Source organism: Aspergillus lentulus (genome assembly GCF_001445615.1).
Source record: "Aspergillus lentulus DNA, contig: Alt08, strain: IFM 54703, whole genome shotgun sequence".
Lineage (NCBI taxonomy): Eukaryota > Fungi > Ascomycota > Eurotiomycetes > Eurotiales > Aspergillaceae > Aspergillus > Aspergillus lentulus.
Genome location: NW_028322118.1, coordinates 3,952,496 through 3,970,589, shown reverse-complemented (window position 1 = coordinate 3,970,589; position 18,094 = coordinate 3,952,496). Strand labels below are relative to the sequence as shown.

Here is an 18,094-nt window from a genome sequence, read left to right as displayed (position 1 = left end):
GATCGCCCCTTTTTCATTAAACGACTTGATTTCGGGTGCAGAACGGGAAGTACGTACAGACCCTCGCTCAGTCCCTGCCGCTCTTCTTATTACACCCCCCAGTCCCCTCTTCGTCTCGCTCGTTCCTTTTTCTCTCTTTTCTTCCTCCAGCGTCTGTTTCCTCTCCCTTCTTTGGGTACGCAAATCACACTCCTTTCAAGTCTTATTCACTCTCTATCAAGTGAGCATTACCTCGTGTCTTGCTCCTAGTCATTCTTTCCATTGTCAATAAGACGTTCGTACTATTGTTGCGTTCCCTGGGCTAGTTCTCTCCAACAGCGTGATACCCTTGCTTCAATCAAACCCTCATCCGAACTTTTTTCAAACCGAACTTGAATCACACAAGTCCATCCTTTCTTCACAATGCAGCTCAAGAACTCGATGCTCCTCCTCACGGCGCTGACCGCTGGCTCTTCGGTCGCCCGTTTGCACGGTCATGAGCGCCGCCACCTCCACCATGCCGGTGAGAAGCGCGAGGTCGGCGACACTGTCTACGCTACTATGAACGGTGTTCTCGTCTCTTGGATCAACGAATGGTCCGGTGAGGCTAAGACCTCCGACGCTGCCGTCCCTCAGGCTACCCCCGCCAGCAACGCTGCTGCCAACGCTGTGGCTGCCTCCGCCGCCGCGGCTACTTCGGAGCCCAGCTCTTCCGAGTCCGACAGCTCTTCATCGTCTGGCGTCTCCGCCGACTGGACCAACACCCCTACCGACGGCGAGTACTGCACCGACGGCTTCGGTGGCAGGACCGAGCCCAGCGGCTCCGGTATCTTCTACAAGGGCAACGTCGGTAAGCCCTGGGGCAGCAACATCATCGAGGTTTCCCCCGAGAACGCCAAGAAGTACAAGCACGTCGCTCAGTTTACTGGCAGCAACACTGACCCCTGGACCGTCGTCTTCTGGAACAAGATCGGCCCCAATGGTGGCCTTAACGGCTGGTATGGTAACTCCGCTCTGACCCTTCACCTCAAGGCTGGTGAGACCAAGTACGTGGCCTTCGACGAGAACTCCCAGGGTGGCTGGGGCGCCGCCAAGGGTGACGAGCTGCCCAAGGACCAGTATGGTGGATACTCTTGCACCTGGGGTGAGTTCGACTTTGACAGCCAAATCAACCATGGCTGGTCCGGCTGGGACGTTTCCGCCATTCAGGCCGAGAACGCCGGCCATGAGGTCCAGGGTATGAAGATCTGCAACCACGCCGGCGAGCTCTGCTCCGTCATTACCCACGGTCTTTCCAAGGTCATTGACGCCTACACCGCTGCTTTGGCCGCTGTCGATGGTATTGGTGGCAAGGTCGTCCCTGGCCCTACCCGTCTGGTCGTCAACCTCGACTACAAGGAGTAAATGTCCTTTTTTGCTCGTAGTTTTGTGATGTCCTTTCTCTTTGGCTTGCATTCTGGATACCAATTATATCTCTTGTCTTGGGGGTCTTCTTCCTCGTCCTCTTAGCATTTAACGGTCTCACGACCTTTGTGGATCCCAATCCTTCCGCCAATGTCAGGCGAGACCTCCAGGAAGCATCCAAAATCCCGCCAGCCTGACGATTTCAGCTTTCTCTGTGTACATACCTTATACCACCGTCGACTTGTGTTTCATAGTTCATATTGATTCCCTTCCTTCACATCTGGTACACACCACCTCATTATGTCTGTAGCTATTGTAATTCTACTTGGTAAAAGATATGCATTCTTTTAATCTATCGCACGCTTGCATCTTAGGAGTCACTGACCAGCCTCTTTTCCCCTTCGATACCTAGCCAATTAGGGAAGTTGACATCCGTCCAGCTCTCTGGTTAATTGCCGATCTCAGTTTACACCCAGAAATAGTATCTTCACTCCAATGCCCCAAATCAACAAGTATAAGTTGCCTGGGGTCTAGGCGACTACGGAGCTGGTTCGCCGACCCGGCAAGCTGATACCTGAAACTCACTAAAGCGCCAGGGTCTAAAAATACTCGCCTACTCCGTAGGGCCTCGTGTCGACAGACTGTGATATCCTATCTTTAGCAATCAACTGAGTGTACGAAGGTGACAATTCCTATGTTCTTAAGATCGCCGAGTAGCTGAAAGACGAAGACGAAGCTTTAGCTTGAACCCAGAGATACGAAGATTAGCCTTTTCAAAACGCTCGAGTAGAATGTAGATGCTCTATCCAGATTAAACCAGGTATCTAATAATACATACAGCAGGTAGCGGCTACGCCGTGATTGATTCAAATTCCCAGGAACTCGGTGGCAGAGACTGACGTGGGCAGCTCAGGGAGCGCGAATTCCGAACCTCCCTCCTCTTCTCCCTCTTGCGCCTCCTCCCATTGTCCCTCTTCGCCCCCGAATCTGATTTCGATAAGTCCCACATGCACCATGTAGCCGATCAGCGCGGTAACGCCGCCCGCGACTGCCGCAATAGAGACAAGCATGTCTTTCTTCTGCCCGGTGGCGTACTCGGACAAGGCGCGGCTCTCTATCCCCGACAACCCCGAATCAGGCGACTGCGCCGCCTGTCGTAAGCGCTCGCTGGAGCGGATGTCTTTGAGGATTGGGGTTGCGTCGGCGAGGGTGTTGAGGAGCGTGCTGCAGACGGTGGCGATATTGGCGCGCTGCGGAGGCTGCCAGGGCAACGGCGTGGCATCTGTGACTGATCTCCGTGTCTCATCAAAGGCATGTGCGATCTCGATGTTGACGGTCCCGTAGCAGCGCTGGCGCAGGCGCTCAGTGTATGTCGAGAGCCGCGGGGCTTTGGTTTGCATTGCGTTGCGGAGGAACGAGTAAGGTAGGTCCGGGATGAGGATGAGGGCGAGGTAACCGAGCGCGAGACAGTCGACGCTTGTTGCGTCGCCGTCGGAGACAAGGTGGCCCTTCTGGCCTAGAATCTCCTCGAGGGGCTCGAATAGCTCCGCCGTGAGGGCTTCCAGCTTGAATTGGTTTTGCTGAGGGGTCTTTCCCAGGAGACTTGAGACTGTGTCGCGTGGCCGTTGGACGAGGTTCTTGGGTATCTGGCCTGCAGCGACAGCGGCCGAGTGTTCGCGTTTCCGTTGGTCTTCCGCCGCCTGGAGGTCTAGCGATGAGAGGCCCAGGTGTTCTGTACGGCTCTTTGCCGCCGAGCGCAGCCTCGGGGGAATGAGCCATTGGTTCGGCCACTGCAGAATGGCGCCGTAGGCGGGGGAGGTCCGATTGTAGTAGTTTTCGCTGGAGACATAGAGAGACAGGTCGAGGAGGGGCTGGCCGCGGGATTCTATAAAGGACGAAAACCTGCAAGCTGTTAGTTCTTTGGACGTCAGCGTGACTTGACGCGTCTGAGAAGGCTTACGCAATATTGTCCGCCCGGTCAAAGCCGCTCAGGTCCCTGTCCAAATCCCATGCACCGTTCGAGTATTGACGCAGGTAGTCAACGATATTACGAAACCGGCTCACCCATGTAGTTCCATTCTTCACGGCGGGTAGTTCATCTGCGGACAAGTCAGCATATGCGAACCCCAATAGACCCAATACTGCCATCGATCAACATACTAGTCGGAGACACGGAAGGATCGCTGCTCGCGATCAGCACCCACGCGTCCCTGGGCACTGCGAGGGAAAAATAAGCAATGGCCGCAAGACATTGCGCCTCGATCGAGGGCAATGAAAAGGCCGGACCCCAGACATGAAGTTCCAGAACCATCGTGCGTGTCGGGGAAGCAGGCGCCTATGAACCATGAGTGACGGCGAGTTGGAGATGGGTAAATCACGTGCGGGGGAAGAAATATATTTGATGCCTCAGGCATAAGGTAATATATCACAAGCTCGGTACATCGTTCCGTCTTGGATTGAGAATGGCCTCGATGCAACCGGAGTTGAAGCCATCAGAAGCCGTAAACCCGTATTCGACGTGAGGTAATTTCTCAATTACATGCATTTTTGTATTCTATCTCACCCCGCTATTAGTGTGCTGTCTCACGTATACGATGTTTACTGATCGATAATGCGAGCGCTTTTTATCTGACACGATGACACGACACCCGGTGTCCGCTGAGCCTCATTAGCAGTTTCAGGCTAAACAGCGAAAGCAAGATAAGATGGTGCGTTGATGATTCGTCGGAAATATCGCGACATAGACGCAAAATTCGGCATGTTCGCCTATTATCATCAAGGCAAGCCCGTTGAACGGACTTGTTCCGTGCCGGATAGGTAGAAAATGAAACGGCTTTTGCGCATGTGCCTGATCGTTTGGGCGAGAGTGACATAGCTATGGAGAACGGCGTACAAGCTATCTACGTAACCCAAACCCCGGCGAGTACAGCGGTAATGGATAACTACCTAATAATAATTATTCTACCGTCAGCAACCATCCATGAAACAGTTTGATATAAGCAGCTCCGCAGTGTCAGTTGTGTCAGTTGACCAACCACTAGCCAAGTTCAGCCCAACCTGGTACCATGTCCCACCTCCCAAATCAAGGCAAGACAGCACTAAAACAAGGCACGGGCTATCACCTGCTTCGGAGATTCGACGGGAGCTGTTTCCGAACCATGCTGACCCAACGCTGACCACTAAGGGTAGATACCTCAGGAACCTAAGTCAGCTCCGTCTCAGCTGGTACGGGAAGGCATGACTCAATAGGGATTAACGGGCGTTAGTGATTCATCAATGCGTCAGTTTGTCATGAGTACGGGATAATATGTCGCACATATGCAGCTAACATGGTGTATGTCGAGGTTCAGGAACACTTGTAGCACTGAAGATTGGCGGGGTGGGGACACGGTGCCTGTCAAGTTGTGTACTTGGCACCGCCACGGCCCAGGGAATTACTTGTGAGGCTTTGGAGGCTGTAGGTAATCTGTGCGCGCGAGGGACAGCCAGGCTCGTAATCGAGGCGATTCTGATCTCGTGTTGTGTCTTCCCATAGTTCGTATTGCGCCACTATGGCACTGTGTCAAATAAGAAGTCCTCAACCTTATATATGGTTCCGTGCACCTTGGAAAGACCCCCCTCCCCCCGGGCAAGTCCGTGAGGTATCTCCGGGCGATGGTGGTAAGAATAGCAGGCACTCAAGGTCAACATGCGATAATGGAGGGGTGATGTTATTACCCCTGCGCCATTTGTTACCTGGAGGAGTCGAGTCATCAATCAGCCGTTGCCTTGCCTTGTGATTCAATAAAATGCATAGGAGCGGTATGTATTGACAGGGATCAGGGACACTATTGAAGTCAACCATCCAGGTTCAACGTCTCTTGGTGCATGCGTACCTCTTTGTCTGGGCCAATCAACCACTAATCGTCTTAGTGAAAGTTACAATTGCACAACGCGGAGTCGATGTTGTCATTATGAGACATAACCAGCAAGTTCTACGAGGTAGCACAGTCATAAGATAAGCTGGTAGAAACGAAGTCACTTGACGAGTTTGTGTCATTATTAACTGTATCCAAACGCTGGTAACAATGCGATGTGGGTATATTAGGTCTATAGTACATGCCATTGGGCTCAAACACAAGGGAAAAAAAAGTCAGGCTCCCACGGGTAGGGTAAAGCATCTGAATAGAACCAGGGAGAGAATGAAGAAGAATGAAACCGAGTCTCCCAGAATTAAAACGTAAGTTCAAGTTGAAGAGGTTCACTCGAACATGGGTAGCCCTGACTGCAAAGGCGCTTTGACGCCCGGGCGATCAGGAGATCCAAGCCCCTCCACGCTTCAGCATGGATTTGGCGGGAATCCCGGAGCTTAGGTGCACAGTTCAGGCACCCCTTTACATTGAGACAATTTCAAGTTCTTGACCATGTCGCCAGCTTGCTTTGCGGGGTTTGGCCTTGCCGACAATGCCGCTGGGAATTCGAAGTGGGGTCAATTAATTCGACACCATGTTGATATCATCTCCACGTAAGATGCCGGGCGGTGTGCGCTGATCGATTAGCTACCTGCGCAATCCGATGGAATTCGGATTGATTCGAATGTCGCAATTGAGATCGAACAAATGTGGTAGGATAGGAAACAATGCGCCAGCGCATGTCTCCAGAAGAAATGGCGTAGAAGAAACAAAGTCAAATTTCCGCAACTGTGGTTGTTGCAGAACCGAGGCCGAGAAGGTCGGAGGTTCTCCGTGGATTAGAATGGTTGGATATTGGTCCAAAGTATGAGTAGGGTTGGTCGAATAAGGAGCATATCGTCCGAAGAAGTGTATTAGAGCCAAAACCGAGTTGAAGTCGTGATATCCATGCCAGAGGTTGCAACCTCCCAGCTCATGAGCGTCTCGAGTCGGTATGTTGTAGTAATCATTCCCCCGACGGGAATTGAAGGCCGTGGAGGAGCCGCTCGAAGGCGCAAGGTCATCAAATTCGTTAAAGGGCCCCAATATCGTTTATTTGGGAAGAGGAGGTAGAGGACCCTTTGGCGGAGGGCCAGGGCAGGGAGGGAATTGAGAGGCGGTACCACCGATGGAAGGCATGTTGATGAGTTGGTTACGGATGTTGATGGGCTTGGATATTGATCGATCGGCGTGAAACGGAGCTTCGACTTTGAGGTGTCTCTGGTATAAGATAGAAGACCACACGAGAATTTATGCTTGGGGGCTTTGAAGTTTGGAGATGGAAAGAAAGGTAAAGTCCGAAGACGAGGTCAGGCACTGCTTAATATAGGGCTCGCAATCAGTGATCCTCGCTTTTAATTTTCATTTGGGATTTATTTTATTTTCATTTTAATTCGGGAGGGCATCAACAAGAAAAAAGCTACCATAAATCAATTAGAACCAAGCTGAGGGAAAAATAGAAATTAAAAAAATAAAAATAAAAATAAAGGACTAAATAAAATAATCGAACATAAAGGACATCCCTGCCATGAAGAGGAACTGAGCCCCACATGGAATGGTCAGATACTGACGTAGGTACAGAATAGTTCGTTTTCTGACGGTGGTTACACTAGAGGGACTCGTCGTCCAGCTTTGCCATTATTCTGCCATATGGTAATGACTTTACTGTGGGTCAATTGCCCCAATCGGAAATTCGAAGGAAATTTTCTAGAAGCTCCTCCCGTCCGGGCCCACTGCTTCATCCTCTGGGGATTTGTTTCACCGCCAATTTTTACCCCTTTCCAGTCCACGTCCCACTACACTGTGCGACTGGTCCATCAAAAGGTAATAATATTATTAACTGAAAAGGGTAGAAGATTGGTTGTTTAAGGAGTGAGAGACAACAGTGGCAAATTGGAGGATCCATGCTCCGGCGTTCGTCTCTTTGTATGTTACTCGGGCTTATTTTTGTTTTCCCTGTTCCTGAACTTCTTTGTCTACCTATTTCCCAAAATTCCGGGCCATGGCTTGGCGTATCTGGACTTACAGGACACCATGGAAATTCACCTCTGCATCATTTTTTCAACATCATTACCCATTATTACGTAAGTATAGGCAAGGAACGTACGGGAAGTCGGGGAAGGCTGGACAGTACGCAGTAGAATCAACATGGAATGGGATGAGCATTCGTCAGCAGAATGGCTCAATTCATACGGAGTACAGAGTAAAGCATCGGTGCTATCAATAGTCCAATGTTCATGCATTCATCAATATGCGACTTGTATCGACAGGTCTTCCGGGCACATTGCAGCAAATCATAATAGGCTCACAGACCTGGAGGAGGCAGACACGTGGAAGGTTGCAGATCCTTTAGGGAGGGAATAGAATCCTGATGGTAGTTCAATCCAATCATCCAAATGCCTTCCAAGACCATTCCTCGCAAGGCTGGCCCTCAAAATAGTAAAGCCTGGCGGTAGTGTCTCCAGGCAGCCAAGTTGATTTGTCTATCGGACCATCAGGAAGACGGAATCTGACGACCAAATCTTTCTGTCATCATGGAGTCATAGAGTCATAGTCATAGAGTCATAGACTCATAGCCGGCCCCCAAGATCCAAAACCCCGGGATTGGAGATGAACTGAGCCACCACCAAACCATCCATTTCAGGCCTTCAACATTTCCGGTTTGTCTTAACTTGGTTATTTCTGGCATGATCGTTGAGAAGATCAGTGTCACCTCTAATCCCTTGCAGGAAAGATCAGGGGTACTACCCGTTCTATTGAAGTAAATCTGGAGATTCGACAGGTCAACTGTCTCAAAGTTTAGCATCCAGGGGAGATAGATGTACTCCGTACCCCGTAAAGATACGTTACATTATTACAAAATACCATGGGGACCGTCATGTTACACATCCGCTGTATGCATGAGACAAGTTGTTTCAGGTTTCAGGGGCCGAAGCACACCATCGACCAACGAGATCTGATTCCCCTTGCAGATGATCAATTTGGGCTCAAGAATCCTCCATTACTTCCTTTACATGTTTCGCCTACTCCAGGTTTATTAAATGTTATATCAAGCTGCTAATAATTAATACTACTATGATTACTCTTCAGTAGGTCATGAATCATGATCCGCTGGTGATATTTATGTTGGGTCCTGATTTCCGTTGCTGTGGCTGATGTCCCGAGGCCGACGGCTCCGACAGTGACCGAGGAAATATGTTTCTCTTCGCTTCTGCAACACTTCACTACTAATCAATGAAAGAGCGCATCAGCTGCCACTTTTCTTGAGTCTATGTGATTCCATCCTCATACTAAACAAGCTGTTCCCTGCTGCGAGAGGCCAAGAGCATCCAATGAGTGCTAGATTCGATATTAAATCCTGCAGTCTGTACAGGCGTACGCCCCTCGAACTATATTTGTGGCACCACAATGCAACATTACCAGGTCATCGAGATACCTAATCTGTGTAGTCGCAAGACATCTTCAAGGGTAAAGCCAAGGCACCTTTAATTAATGCTACTATCATCCCTGTTAGTGCCTTCTCTGCAAGACGGGCAGGAGGATCTTCTGCAGCTTGTAGTTAGCTAGCAAGATGCACAAGAGATTAGACCATCCTGCAAGTCACGACTCTTGCGCCTCTGCATCAGCTCGCTTAGGCAATTCGTTCATTTGTTCTCCGTGTGGTGTAGATATTGAGATGCTGCAAGTGTCCATACGCTTCTGATGGACGACCAATGGGTCTAGTCTATGTAGTAGATCCATCGATATTTGCGCAGTTGATTCTATATGAAACAATCATACTTGGTTTGATGGTTCTACCGCACGCATCTCCCTTTTCAGCAAGTTGCCACTCTACCCTATGCATGAATAGCCTGTTAATCAGGAGCGGAGGGTAGTATTGCCTAAGAATCATTTCCCCTTTTCGGAAGTTCGTCTCAATCCGAATTACCTCGCTTGCTCAGCCATTAATAATGATTCCTATAGCTTGTAATCTCTATTGAAGTAACTATCTACGGAACATTCGAGCTCAATCTGTTCAAAGTCATGCTTAATCGCATCAAGTCGGAGTCCGCTTTCGGATCCTGCGCTGTGGCTGAGTCTCAGCGTGATAGTCTCCAGTGGATCCTTGAAATCCTTAGTCTACTCTGTAACACACCAATATTACTCCGTAAATAGGCAGGAAGAAAATGGAAAGGTAAATCCGAACACCTCGATCGACTCCTAAGTCTTATGAACCAGAAAGTTTGGAACCAGGGAAAGGATCAGGGACCAAGCACATGGCAGATTACAAACTTCCATCTTCAAGATTGGACTAAGACCTCCACTGTTGGGGGGTTCTTTCCACGCCGTTGGGAGTTAGATTGACACTTAGCATTTTAGTCTGCTTGTAATAGGCCGGAGTCTTAAATGGTCTTCAGCCGGGGAATTTAGCTGCGAAGACGCACAATTTCATACGGATTACACTTGTCATCGTTATGCAGGTCCTTCTTTAATATCTCGGCTACGTTGGCCAACAGCAGGGCTATCAGATAACCACGGCTTTGCGTTTCTATTAGCAATTGTATGAATAAGGCAAATGGACTTAGATTCCTTGTCAGTAAACACAGTATCTTTGGTTTATGTAGTCTCTATTGAAGAATTACGCCATTCCCGCGCTCTGAGGGTATATATTTTCTGTTTGAAAATTATTGATTCCATGTACCCAGTCGATACCCAGAGTAAGGTAGTCATCGGTACCAAGCAAGATTCAGTATGATTACCCACCGAATTTCATGTGTTTCACTCCCATCGATTCTCCAGACCCTCAGTGTCGGATTTTCCTGTCTCCTTTACCCTGGATTGTTTCTAGAAACCAGCGAATCCATGGTCCACTGCTCGATAGTGACTCCATATTCAAAACGATCTGCTGAGTCCGTCGCTTCCGTAGTCCCCTTCAGTCCCATATTCCGAATGTGGTTGTGAATTGACACAAAGCGCTACTATCTGACTGGAGTGACTGCTATGCTAGAACTGCTAAACGCTCGCCAAGTGGGCTCATGAGACTAGTAGCTTCCTTCTTCGCGTTGATCACGAGACTACTTAGAGTCTGCAGTAGTGATCCACCCTACACGACCCGTCGGGATGGGCGGATAGGAAAAAATTCTTTGGGTATGGAGTATCGAGATAGTCTCTGTCTAGGAGCCAACATCCGAGACACGATCAGCAAGCCGTTCTGACGTCAAACCATGTTCATCATGGGTCGTTCATCCATGTAGCTGGAGTAATGATCTGTGACCAGGATTGTGATCGGCTACAGACTTTACGCATGAGACGATCGGATGTCCGCCAGTCGAAGTTGAAATGATGAAACTTCAAGCCCCACAGGTATCTTGTTGACGGGGAATGAGACACGTCCGGTGTTCGCTGTTACTCCCCCGTGAATTGGTGAGCGGCAATAACTGGTAAGCCAGAGAAGCCCGGAGACGAGGCCCGGAGATCGAACGCATGAACTTAAAACGGAGATAGCCCGACGGAATGTCTTGTTTCGCGATGGCTGCGACTTGTTCAAGGAACAACTGTTCCCGTTTTCGATGTCGAGAGACCTAGAGCCCCAGTTTCCCCCTTTCTCCATAGTTGTAGACATGGACGACTTGGTGACATTGAAGTGAGGATTAAGAATTTATCTTGTAGCATCATGAAGCTTCGGCAAATTGTCCTCAGAGCATCGGTTCAAGAGGATGATACTGATTGAACAAGCGGAATCTAAACTCTAAATCGATGCGCCACGCATGTACCAGGGGCGAACTGGTGATGGCTGCGGATGGCAACCCAAGGCCAGCCAACAAGCTTAATTCCGGCGTTGTGGCTTGACTAGAAGAAACGCAACAATAACAGGAGGTAGTAGTATGTCTCAAGATGGCTAAAACCTCTTTTTCGAGACTCCACCATAGAATCGTCGTATTGGCATCATACGTATGGCAATCCCACATCCAGCTGCGCAAGGCATTGATGCTGTGCTACCAACTAAAACACTTGCACACGAAGCTCAATGCTTCCGAACCGCAAGCCTGTCAACAGAGGCAATATTGAGTAATTGCTGCTCCGAGACGCATGCTGATGGGTTGACAAGAGATGCAGGGTTGCTGTTCCGTCATGCGACAGCAGGCCAGGGCGATGCAACTCTCTGCACATTCTAGTCGATACTGCACGACAACATGGTTGCAATCTAAGTGACCTTTTGGCTCCTGCCGCATGTAATCCATGCTATATGCTTGAATACTCCATGTTGCGGGCACTGGTCTCGAGGTAACGGCCCATGTCTCATCGTCGTAAGACACTGTGGTGGCACGATTCATGCAGGTTTCAGTATGTAGCAGATGACGTTGTTGCTTCCGATCCCCGTATTGACAATAAAGGGAGCTGACAGAAAGGGGCAACCCCTCGCTACCTTGGATGTCACTCACGGCCATGTCTCGCTGCCAACCGAACCACTGACAATATCGGACAAGCTTCAATCTTCGTTCAAGTCCCCCTGAGCCTGAGTGGAAATCCACTCTTCCATTAGCGCCTGACGTGAAGTATCAGAAGCGGCTGGCCGAGCTCTCGCCTTGGCGCCCTTTCGCGTCACCAGCAGACATAGGACCCAGCCGTAGATATTGAACCCTTCGTACTGTGTCCGAAAACCTAGCTTCTTGTCATCGTCGTCACCACCAAGCTCCTCCAGAGGCGAATCAGTTTCTCTCAGGCGCTTTGATGTACGTTCTCCACCTGGGCTCTGCACGTCCGTCCCTCGGCGTTTTTCCCCATTGGCGTCGCCTTTGTTCGCTTGCGGAATATCGCGCAGATCGGTGTCAGCTTCACTGTCACTCTCAACCAAGATCCTGTCGCCGCCTCCTTCGGACCGAATCACAGGAATATCTATCGTGTCTGCAGCGCCCTCGAATGTCTTGTGTCGAGTTAAAAGTGAGTGGCGTGTGCGAGATTCGCGAAGGAATAAGGTGACCTCGAACTCATCTGCGTCAGAGTCAACAATCACCCGATATTCACTATTCCCAAAATAGGAAGCCCATAGTACCTTCAGCTATCACATCTTTGACCGGCTTCCCTTTCTTCTTAGCAAATAACCTTTCATTTTCCTCTCGTAACTTTGGTAGCACCAACGGACGAATAGCGGCGAATATCCGGGGGAGTACAGGGTCTCGACTATCAAGGAGCCACCGAGAATCGGACGGATTCTCGAGATAGATTCGACATTCTAGGACAGAGTATTTGCTGATTCGAAGGTAACGCCGAACAGGTGCCATGCCGATTGGAAGGATTGACGTCACAGTCAATTGACCAGTTGCCTCTGTCCCCACTGAAATTCGTCGTTACAAAAGATCCTCTAAGAGCAACGGAGGCGGATGCTATCACAAAGCTGGTGTACCATATGATACAGAGGGTGGTTAGTGAAGGGGCCCTCCCCAAGCAGGCAGTCATGCTGCGGAGTTGAATGAGCACGTGACATCAGTAATGGAATCCCCAGCAGATTAAGCCTCGTAAGTAGCTCCAACCATGTTTCTCACGTTTCCAAACATCAGAAACATTCATCTCTTGGACCTGATGTTTGGGAGCTTCAGGATTCACATCTTCTAGATCTATAGGGATATATGGTTCATCAGCCCTATTACGTGCCATTATTCTTTGGGCGAGCCTTGTGACTTCCATATATCCATACTGATATCGCCTGATTAAGAGTCCAGACTTTCCACGAGTCTGTTCTTTGCCAGGATTGTCCTCCGTGCACAGTAGTCTAGGCCGTTTTCTCTGAATTTAACTGATGGTTCGACAGACGCCGATTATCGGGACATAGGATGTACTATTGAAGTTCATACTGACGTGTGATATACCACCACCGCAGTCACTATAACAAATTCAGCTTCATATTCTCCCTGCCGAATAGTATCACGTCCACAAAATCTCCCTCTCCTCGCTTCTCTGAGAGCGAGACCTCGCACGGAGAACTACGTAAGGCTACGAATGATGGCGGATATCGAATCCACCTCTGTCTTTGACCGCACACTGCATACTATATATGTCGTACTTATGCCGCACCTCTTTCCTACAACTCTTCCTTGAAATGGATCACAACAACTCCTCTAATCATTCTACTCCGAGGTAGTATAAATATACGGAGTACTTCAAGATGGTCTCAAAATCGTTTTGATTTCCTATTTCATCTGGCGAGGACCTCGAATTGCCCTTGCATATCCCATGTGGGAGGTAGTCTAATTGGCCCAAGATGGACTCCGTGCGAACATAAGGTTGCTTACGTGATATAGACTCGGCCTGAGACTGGCCCGCTGCCAATCAGAAGCAGTGGAATTGGGGGATAGCGTGCTCCCAGGGTCCTCACGGGGCGGGACGAAAACTCTTCGTCGTTGACGTTTGTTCGCTGGTTACCAAAAAGGTTGCGGCGCCGCTTTCTCCCAAGGTCCCCATCAAGAGACCACTCCCACCAACGAAATAGATGATTCAGAGTGATGTGGGAGATCTACTGTCACCATGGTCCTCGTTCCAACCATCAATTCTCACCGTCTGTACTCTGTACACTTCCTCGACGAACATATGCCGTTCTCACAGGGTTCTTGTCTGTCTTCGTGGTAAATTTGGTAATCGCGAACGAGAGTCCATCATCGGATATCTCATCTCCCATACAAACAATTCATTGGGAATCGCGGAATCCCTGGTTGACTGCTGGGTCTCTCGCTGTGCCACCAAGGTCCTCAATTGCGGATTCGAAATCCCCTGGTGCTGCCCTGACTGTCAGCGAATACACGACGGCCAAGTCTCTGACCTCGCTCTTATCACAGGCTGAGCAGCCTAAGCACTCAGTCTAAGTGAATAGTAGGGACCTTGAGGATTGTCATCAGAATTTTCCGAGCTTGTCGTCGGATTGACCGAAGGCTGTGCCCATATAAGAGGCCCGGCCAAGCCTTCAAGGAAGGACAAGATCGCTTGTTCTCTACTCAACAGAGCTTGTTTCCACGTTGTGTCTGCTTCGTGGAATATTTTGTCCGACGTCTGCCTTGATTTGATTGGGCTTTCGCCTGTGTCGATCATCCCTTGAGTGATCTGATCTGTGCGCTTTCATCTCCCATCCACCTCATTCATAGCTCAGAAGTGGTCCGTGCTGCTTGAATTCGCGGATCGGGCTGCGATACCTACCTATACTTCCAGAGGCTCTGTCGATTCGCCTTCTAAGTCGCACGGAAAACCATCATGCAAGGCCTTCACACTCTTCTGGTGCGCGACCCGGAGACGGGCGCCACGCCTTCTTGTAATACCGGGAACGAGTACGACGGGCGCATGGGCTTACGTATATCGTCCATCTTCGTGATTATGGTCGGCTCGATGTTTGGTGCTGTGTTTCCGGTCTTCGCACGAAGCTTTGGCACCTCGAAGTTTCTCAGACGGGCTTTTTTCGTTGCAAAGTACTTTGGCTCGGGTGTCATTATTGCTACCGCCTTCATCCATCTTTTAGCCCCAGCAGAAGAGGCATTGACTAATGAGTGTCTCACTGGTCCGATTACCGAATACTCATGGGTCGAAGGTATCGTCCTCATGACCATTGTTGTGCTGTTCTTCGTTGAGTTGATGGTGATGCGGTACGCACGCTTTGGTCATGACCACTTGGGTGATTTGGGACACGACGATCATGTTGATGTTCCGGCCGCGACCGTCGAATCCAAAAGCCACCTGCCTGGAGAGGATCATCTCGGTCACTCCCGCGAGCATCACGACACCGAGTTGGGTGAAAAGGCCTCCTCAGTTGAGGACTATGCCGCTCAGTTGACATCCGTTTTCATCCTGGAGTTCGGTATCATCTTCCATTCGATCTTCATCGGCCTGACCTTGGCGGTAGCCGGAGAAGAATTTACCACGCTCTACATTGTCCTGGTCTTCCACCAAACCTTCGAAGGTCTGGGTCTGGGCTCCCGCCTGGCAACGACCCATTGGCCCAGCTCAAAACGCTTTACTCCCTACCTACTTGGACTCGCATATGGCCTCTCTACGCCTATTGCCATTGCTATCGGATTGGGGGTGCGTAACAGCTACCCCCCCGAAGGTTACACCACTCTCGTTGTCAACGGAGTTTTCGATTCCATTTCCGCCGGTATCCTCATCTACACGGCTCTTGTGGAGCTCATGGCGCATGAGTTCATGTTCAGTCCATCGATGCGCAAGGCACCGATCCGAACTGTTCTTGCGGCGTTTGGTCTACTATGTCTGGGTGCGTTGCTGATGGCGTTGCTAGGAAAATGGGCTTAATCTATTACTGTCAACAACATTGGCTCTGTGTATATGTATATAGATCATATCCAAATAATCTAATTTGCTTCAATTTCACCTACTTGGCCGGATTCTCGTAACAAAGTAGCAATTCCCGTTTTCACCTAATAAAAGATATGGTCAACATGTCGGACTGTAGAGGAAACAACAAAATCACAACCATCGAATATGTTGGATGGTGATACGTGTTGTCGACGGACCTCCGCATACTAAGCAAACTGCGGCAGATCACCATCTAACCACGTTGCCTCGACTGGGGCACGTCACACCCAACAACAGCCGACCCAACACACAGCGACGGTCCAATTCATCTACCTCCCGATATCTTCTTCAGTAAATTCCAATTCCTCCATTCCAATCGTCAATAACTGTCAAAATGCGCATTCCTCTCGTCTCCGCCCTCTTCCTCTCCCTCACCACACTCGCCCTCTCGGCCGACCTCGGCATCAAGAAGACCCACGAGGTCGAATGCAACCGCAAGACCACAAAGGGCGATACAGTCCACATGCACTACCGGGGCACCCTCGCGGCGGATGGTTCCGAGTTCGACTCGAGCTATGGTCGCAACCAGCCGTTGAAGTTCAAGCTTGGTGCGGGGCGGGTCATTAAGGGGTGAGTTTTCTTACGTCTCGTTTCGGGTACTTCGTTTCAGAGGAGGAGTGGCTGACTCATGGGGTTTATTCAATTCTCTAGGTGGGATGAAGGGCTTTTGGATATGTGTGTGGGAGAGAAGCGGACGCTGACGATCCCGCCTGAGTATGGGTATGGCGACCGCGGGATCGGTCCCATTCCTGGCGGCGCGACGTTGATTTTCGAGACGGAGTTGGTGCAGATTGAAGGTGTTGATAATGATGAGCTGTAGGTTTTTGGATGGATCGCTATAAAGAGATGACAGTGTTTCCCTAGGCTTGCAGGAACGCCGCAGGTAATCATATAGGTTGATGGTCCCGATGCGGACTTCTCTATGGGTATCTATCTAGTTGTGCAAATAAAACATGATATACATCCAGGCCCCAAGTCTACACATGTACCTTACTCCGCCAAATGCCAATTATAAAATCAGTCCATCGCATCGAGACTGCTCTCGTTGGCTTTCGCTTCGTTCTCCGATATGAGAATGCCCACTAGGCACTCCCCCAGGATCGCATCCCAGTTCACCCACGGGTGGATCTCCATGAACAGTTTCCCAGAGTCCTTGCCTGCACCCCGAAGCAGCTCTCCCTTGCCCCCGGGATGGAAAGGGAGGTACGGAGTGATATTGTAGACCTTGCCCTGGTAGGAAGTCCACGCATCGCTGCCCTTGCGTCCATTTTGCGCCTTCAGCATTGACGGTGACACTCTGATGAGAGTCGGGGGTAGGTTTGCACCCCGCAGATTATTGTTCGGCTTCGCTGTGAGCGCGGCCCAATCGAGCGGCGAGTATCCTGGTTCCAAAATTGCCTTCTTCGCTGTAGTCGACGGTTTCAGCGTGACTTGTGTAGGCGCAAGCGAGTTGTTGCTTGCGGCGCGGCTGCCCGGTGGCACGCGCAGAGAGGCAGCAGCAGATGGTGGCGGACGAAGTGCGCTGCCCCCACTAGGACGTGGGAGGTACCGTCCGGGACTTAGCGATGAGGTTGGCTGAGGCTGCTGGTTCTGTAGCGTCGACGGTCGTAGACGTGGAGGGGGAGGGGGAGGCATCAAAGAGGAGGTGCTGGATCCGGTCTGGCGCGGAGGCACCACGGGAATCGTTTTTATTTCGCTCAAAGTAATAGATTCAAAATCCAGTGGCGATTTGGCAGAGCCATCGCGTGTTCGCTGCTCATTGTTTCGCTTACTCGGACCAGCTGCCTCGTCAGTCTGGTCGCTGGCAAGGTGGAGTGTCGGGATATGGAGAGCCGGTGGCTTCGTCGCTGACGCTTTTGGTGTCGTTTGGGGATCCTCCGCATCTTCATTCTCGTTCTTCGGTGTCTTCAATTCATTCCTCCGTAAATTATTATTTTTCGAAGGAAGGTTGTTTGTCTCGGCTTCATCGGAGGTTGATCCCGGCGGCTGAGGCGAAGGGGCAGGAGGGAGCTCTTGAGTCCATGATGCAGGAGGGTATCGATAGAACAAATAGCATGCAGTCGCAAGAAGCGTCACTACTCCGACCCAGCCCATACCGGAGCACCGAGGTCTAGAATAGAGGTCTAGAATAGTCTATAGAAATCGGTGAGCGAAGGTGCCTGATGAGCGGAGGGGAACAAAAGGCAAAAAATGACGACAGAAACAGAGTAGTGGCTCGTGCTTACAACCAAGCTTGGAATTATGGTATGGATAGACACAACCGTACAGTACTCCGTAGAGTCTGTACCTACCTCCACTTATTTCGAAAAGATATACTATTCACCTTTCTTGCTCTCTTGAAACAGTCTTCATGATCTCCATGACCGAGTTATGATTATTACACCCATTTTCTGTCTCATCATGCTTATCCGCAGAGGACAATTTCCACTATGAGTGTACTAGAACCTGTC

The 18,094-nt window shown here is 50.1% G+C and overlaps 6 protein-coding genes across 6 annotated transcripts; 3 read left to right on the top strand and 3 right to left on the bottom strand.

Annotated features, from left to right (window-relative positions):
• Window positions 1-402: 402 nt before the first annotated feature.
• On the top strand, window positions 403-1,383 carry aspf4 (allergen Asp F4; the record flags this gene model as incomplete). Its single annotated transcript, XM_033564525.2, has 1 exon — window positions 403-1,383. The coding sequence occupies one exon, from the start codon at window positions 403-405 to the stop codon at window positions 1,381-1,383; it is 981 nt and encodes a 326-aa protein (XP_033420416.1).
• An 866-nt stretch (window positions 1,384-2,249) lies between these two features.
• On the bottom strand, window positions 2,250-3,694 carry ALT_4486 (glutathione S-transferase family protein; the record flags this gene model as incomplete). The annotated part of the gene is made up of 3 exons (XM_033564524.2): window positions 2,250-3,285; window positions 3,344-3,482; window positions 3,544-3,694. The coding sequence occupies 3 exons, from the start codon at window positions 3,692-3,694 to the stop codon at window positions 2,250-2,252; spliced, it is 1,326 nt and encodes a 441-aa protein (XP_033420415.2).
• Window positions 3,695-11,781: 8,087 nt separating this feature from the next.
• Window positions 11,782-12,574, bottom strand: ALT_4485 (uncharacterized protein; the record flags this gene model as incomplete). Its single annotated transcript, XM_033564523.2, has 2 exons — window positions 11,782-12,284; window positions 12,346-12,574. 2 exons carry the CDS (start codon window positions 12,572-12,574, stop codon window positions 11,782-11,784), a joined length of 732 nt encoding a protein of 243 aa, XP_033420414.2.
• A 1,957-nt stretch (window positions 12,575-14,531) lies between these two features.
• On the top strand, window positions 14,532-15,581 carry zrfB (low-affinity Zn(2+) transporter ZRT2; the record flags this gene model as incomplete). The annotated part of the gene is made up of 1 exon (XM_033564522.2): window positions 14,532-15,581. One exon carries the CDS (start codon window positions 14,532-14,534, stop codon window positions 15,579-15,581), a length of 1,050 nt encoding a protein of 349 aa, XP_033420413.1.
• Window positions 15,582-15,978: 397 nt separating this feature from the next.
• fkbp3 (peptidylprolyl isomerase family protein FPR2) lies at window positions 15,979-16,464 on the top strand (the record flags this gene model as incomplete). Its single annotated transcript, XM_033564521.1, has 2 exons — window positions 15,979-16,214; window positions 16,296-16,464. 2 exons carry the CDS (start codon window positions 15,979-15,981, stop codon window positions 16,462-16,464), a joined length of 405 nt encoding a protein of 134 aa, XP_033420412.1.
• Window positions 16,465-16,661: 197 nt separating this feature from the next.
• ALT_4482 (cytochrome b5-like heme/steroid binding domain-containing protein) lies at window positions 16,662-17,738 on the bottom strand (the record flags this gene model as incomplete). The annotated part of the gene is made up of 1 exon (XM_033564520.2): window positions 16,662-17,738. One exon carries the CDS (start codon window positions 17,736-17,738, stop codon window positions 16,662-16,664), a length of 1,077 nt encoding a protein of 358 aa, XP_033420411.2.
• Window positions 17,739-18,094: the final 356 nt, after the last annotated feature.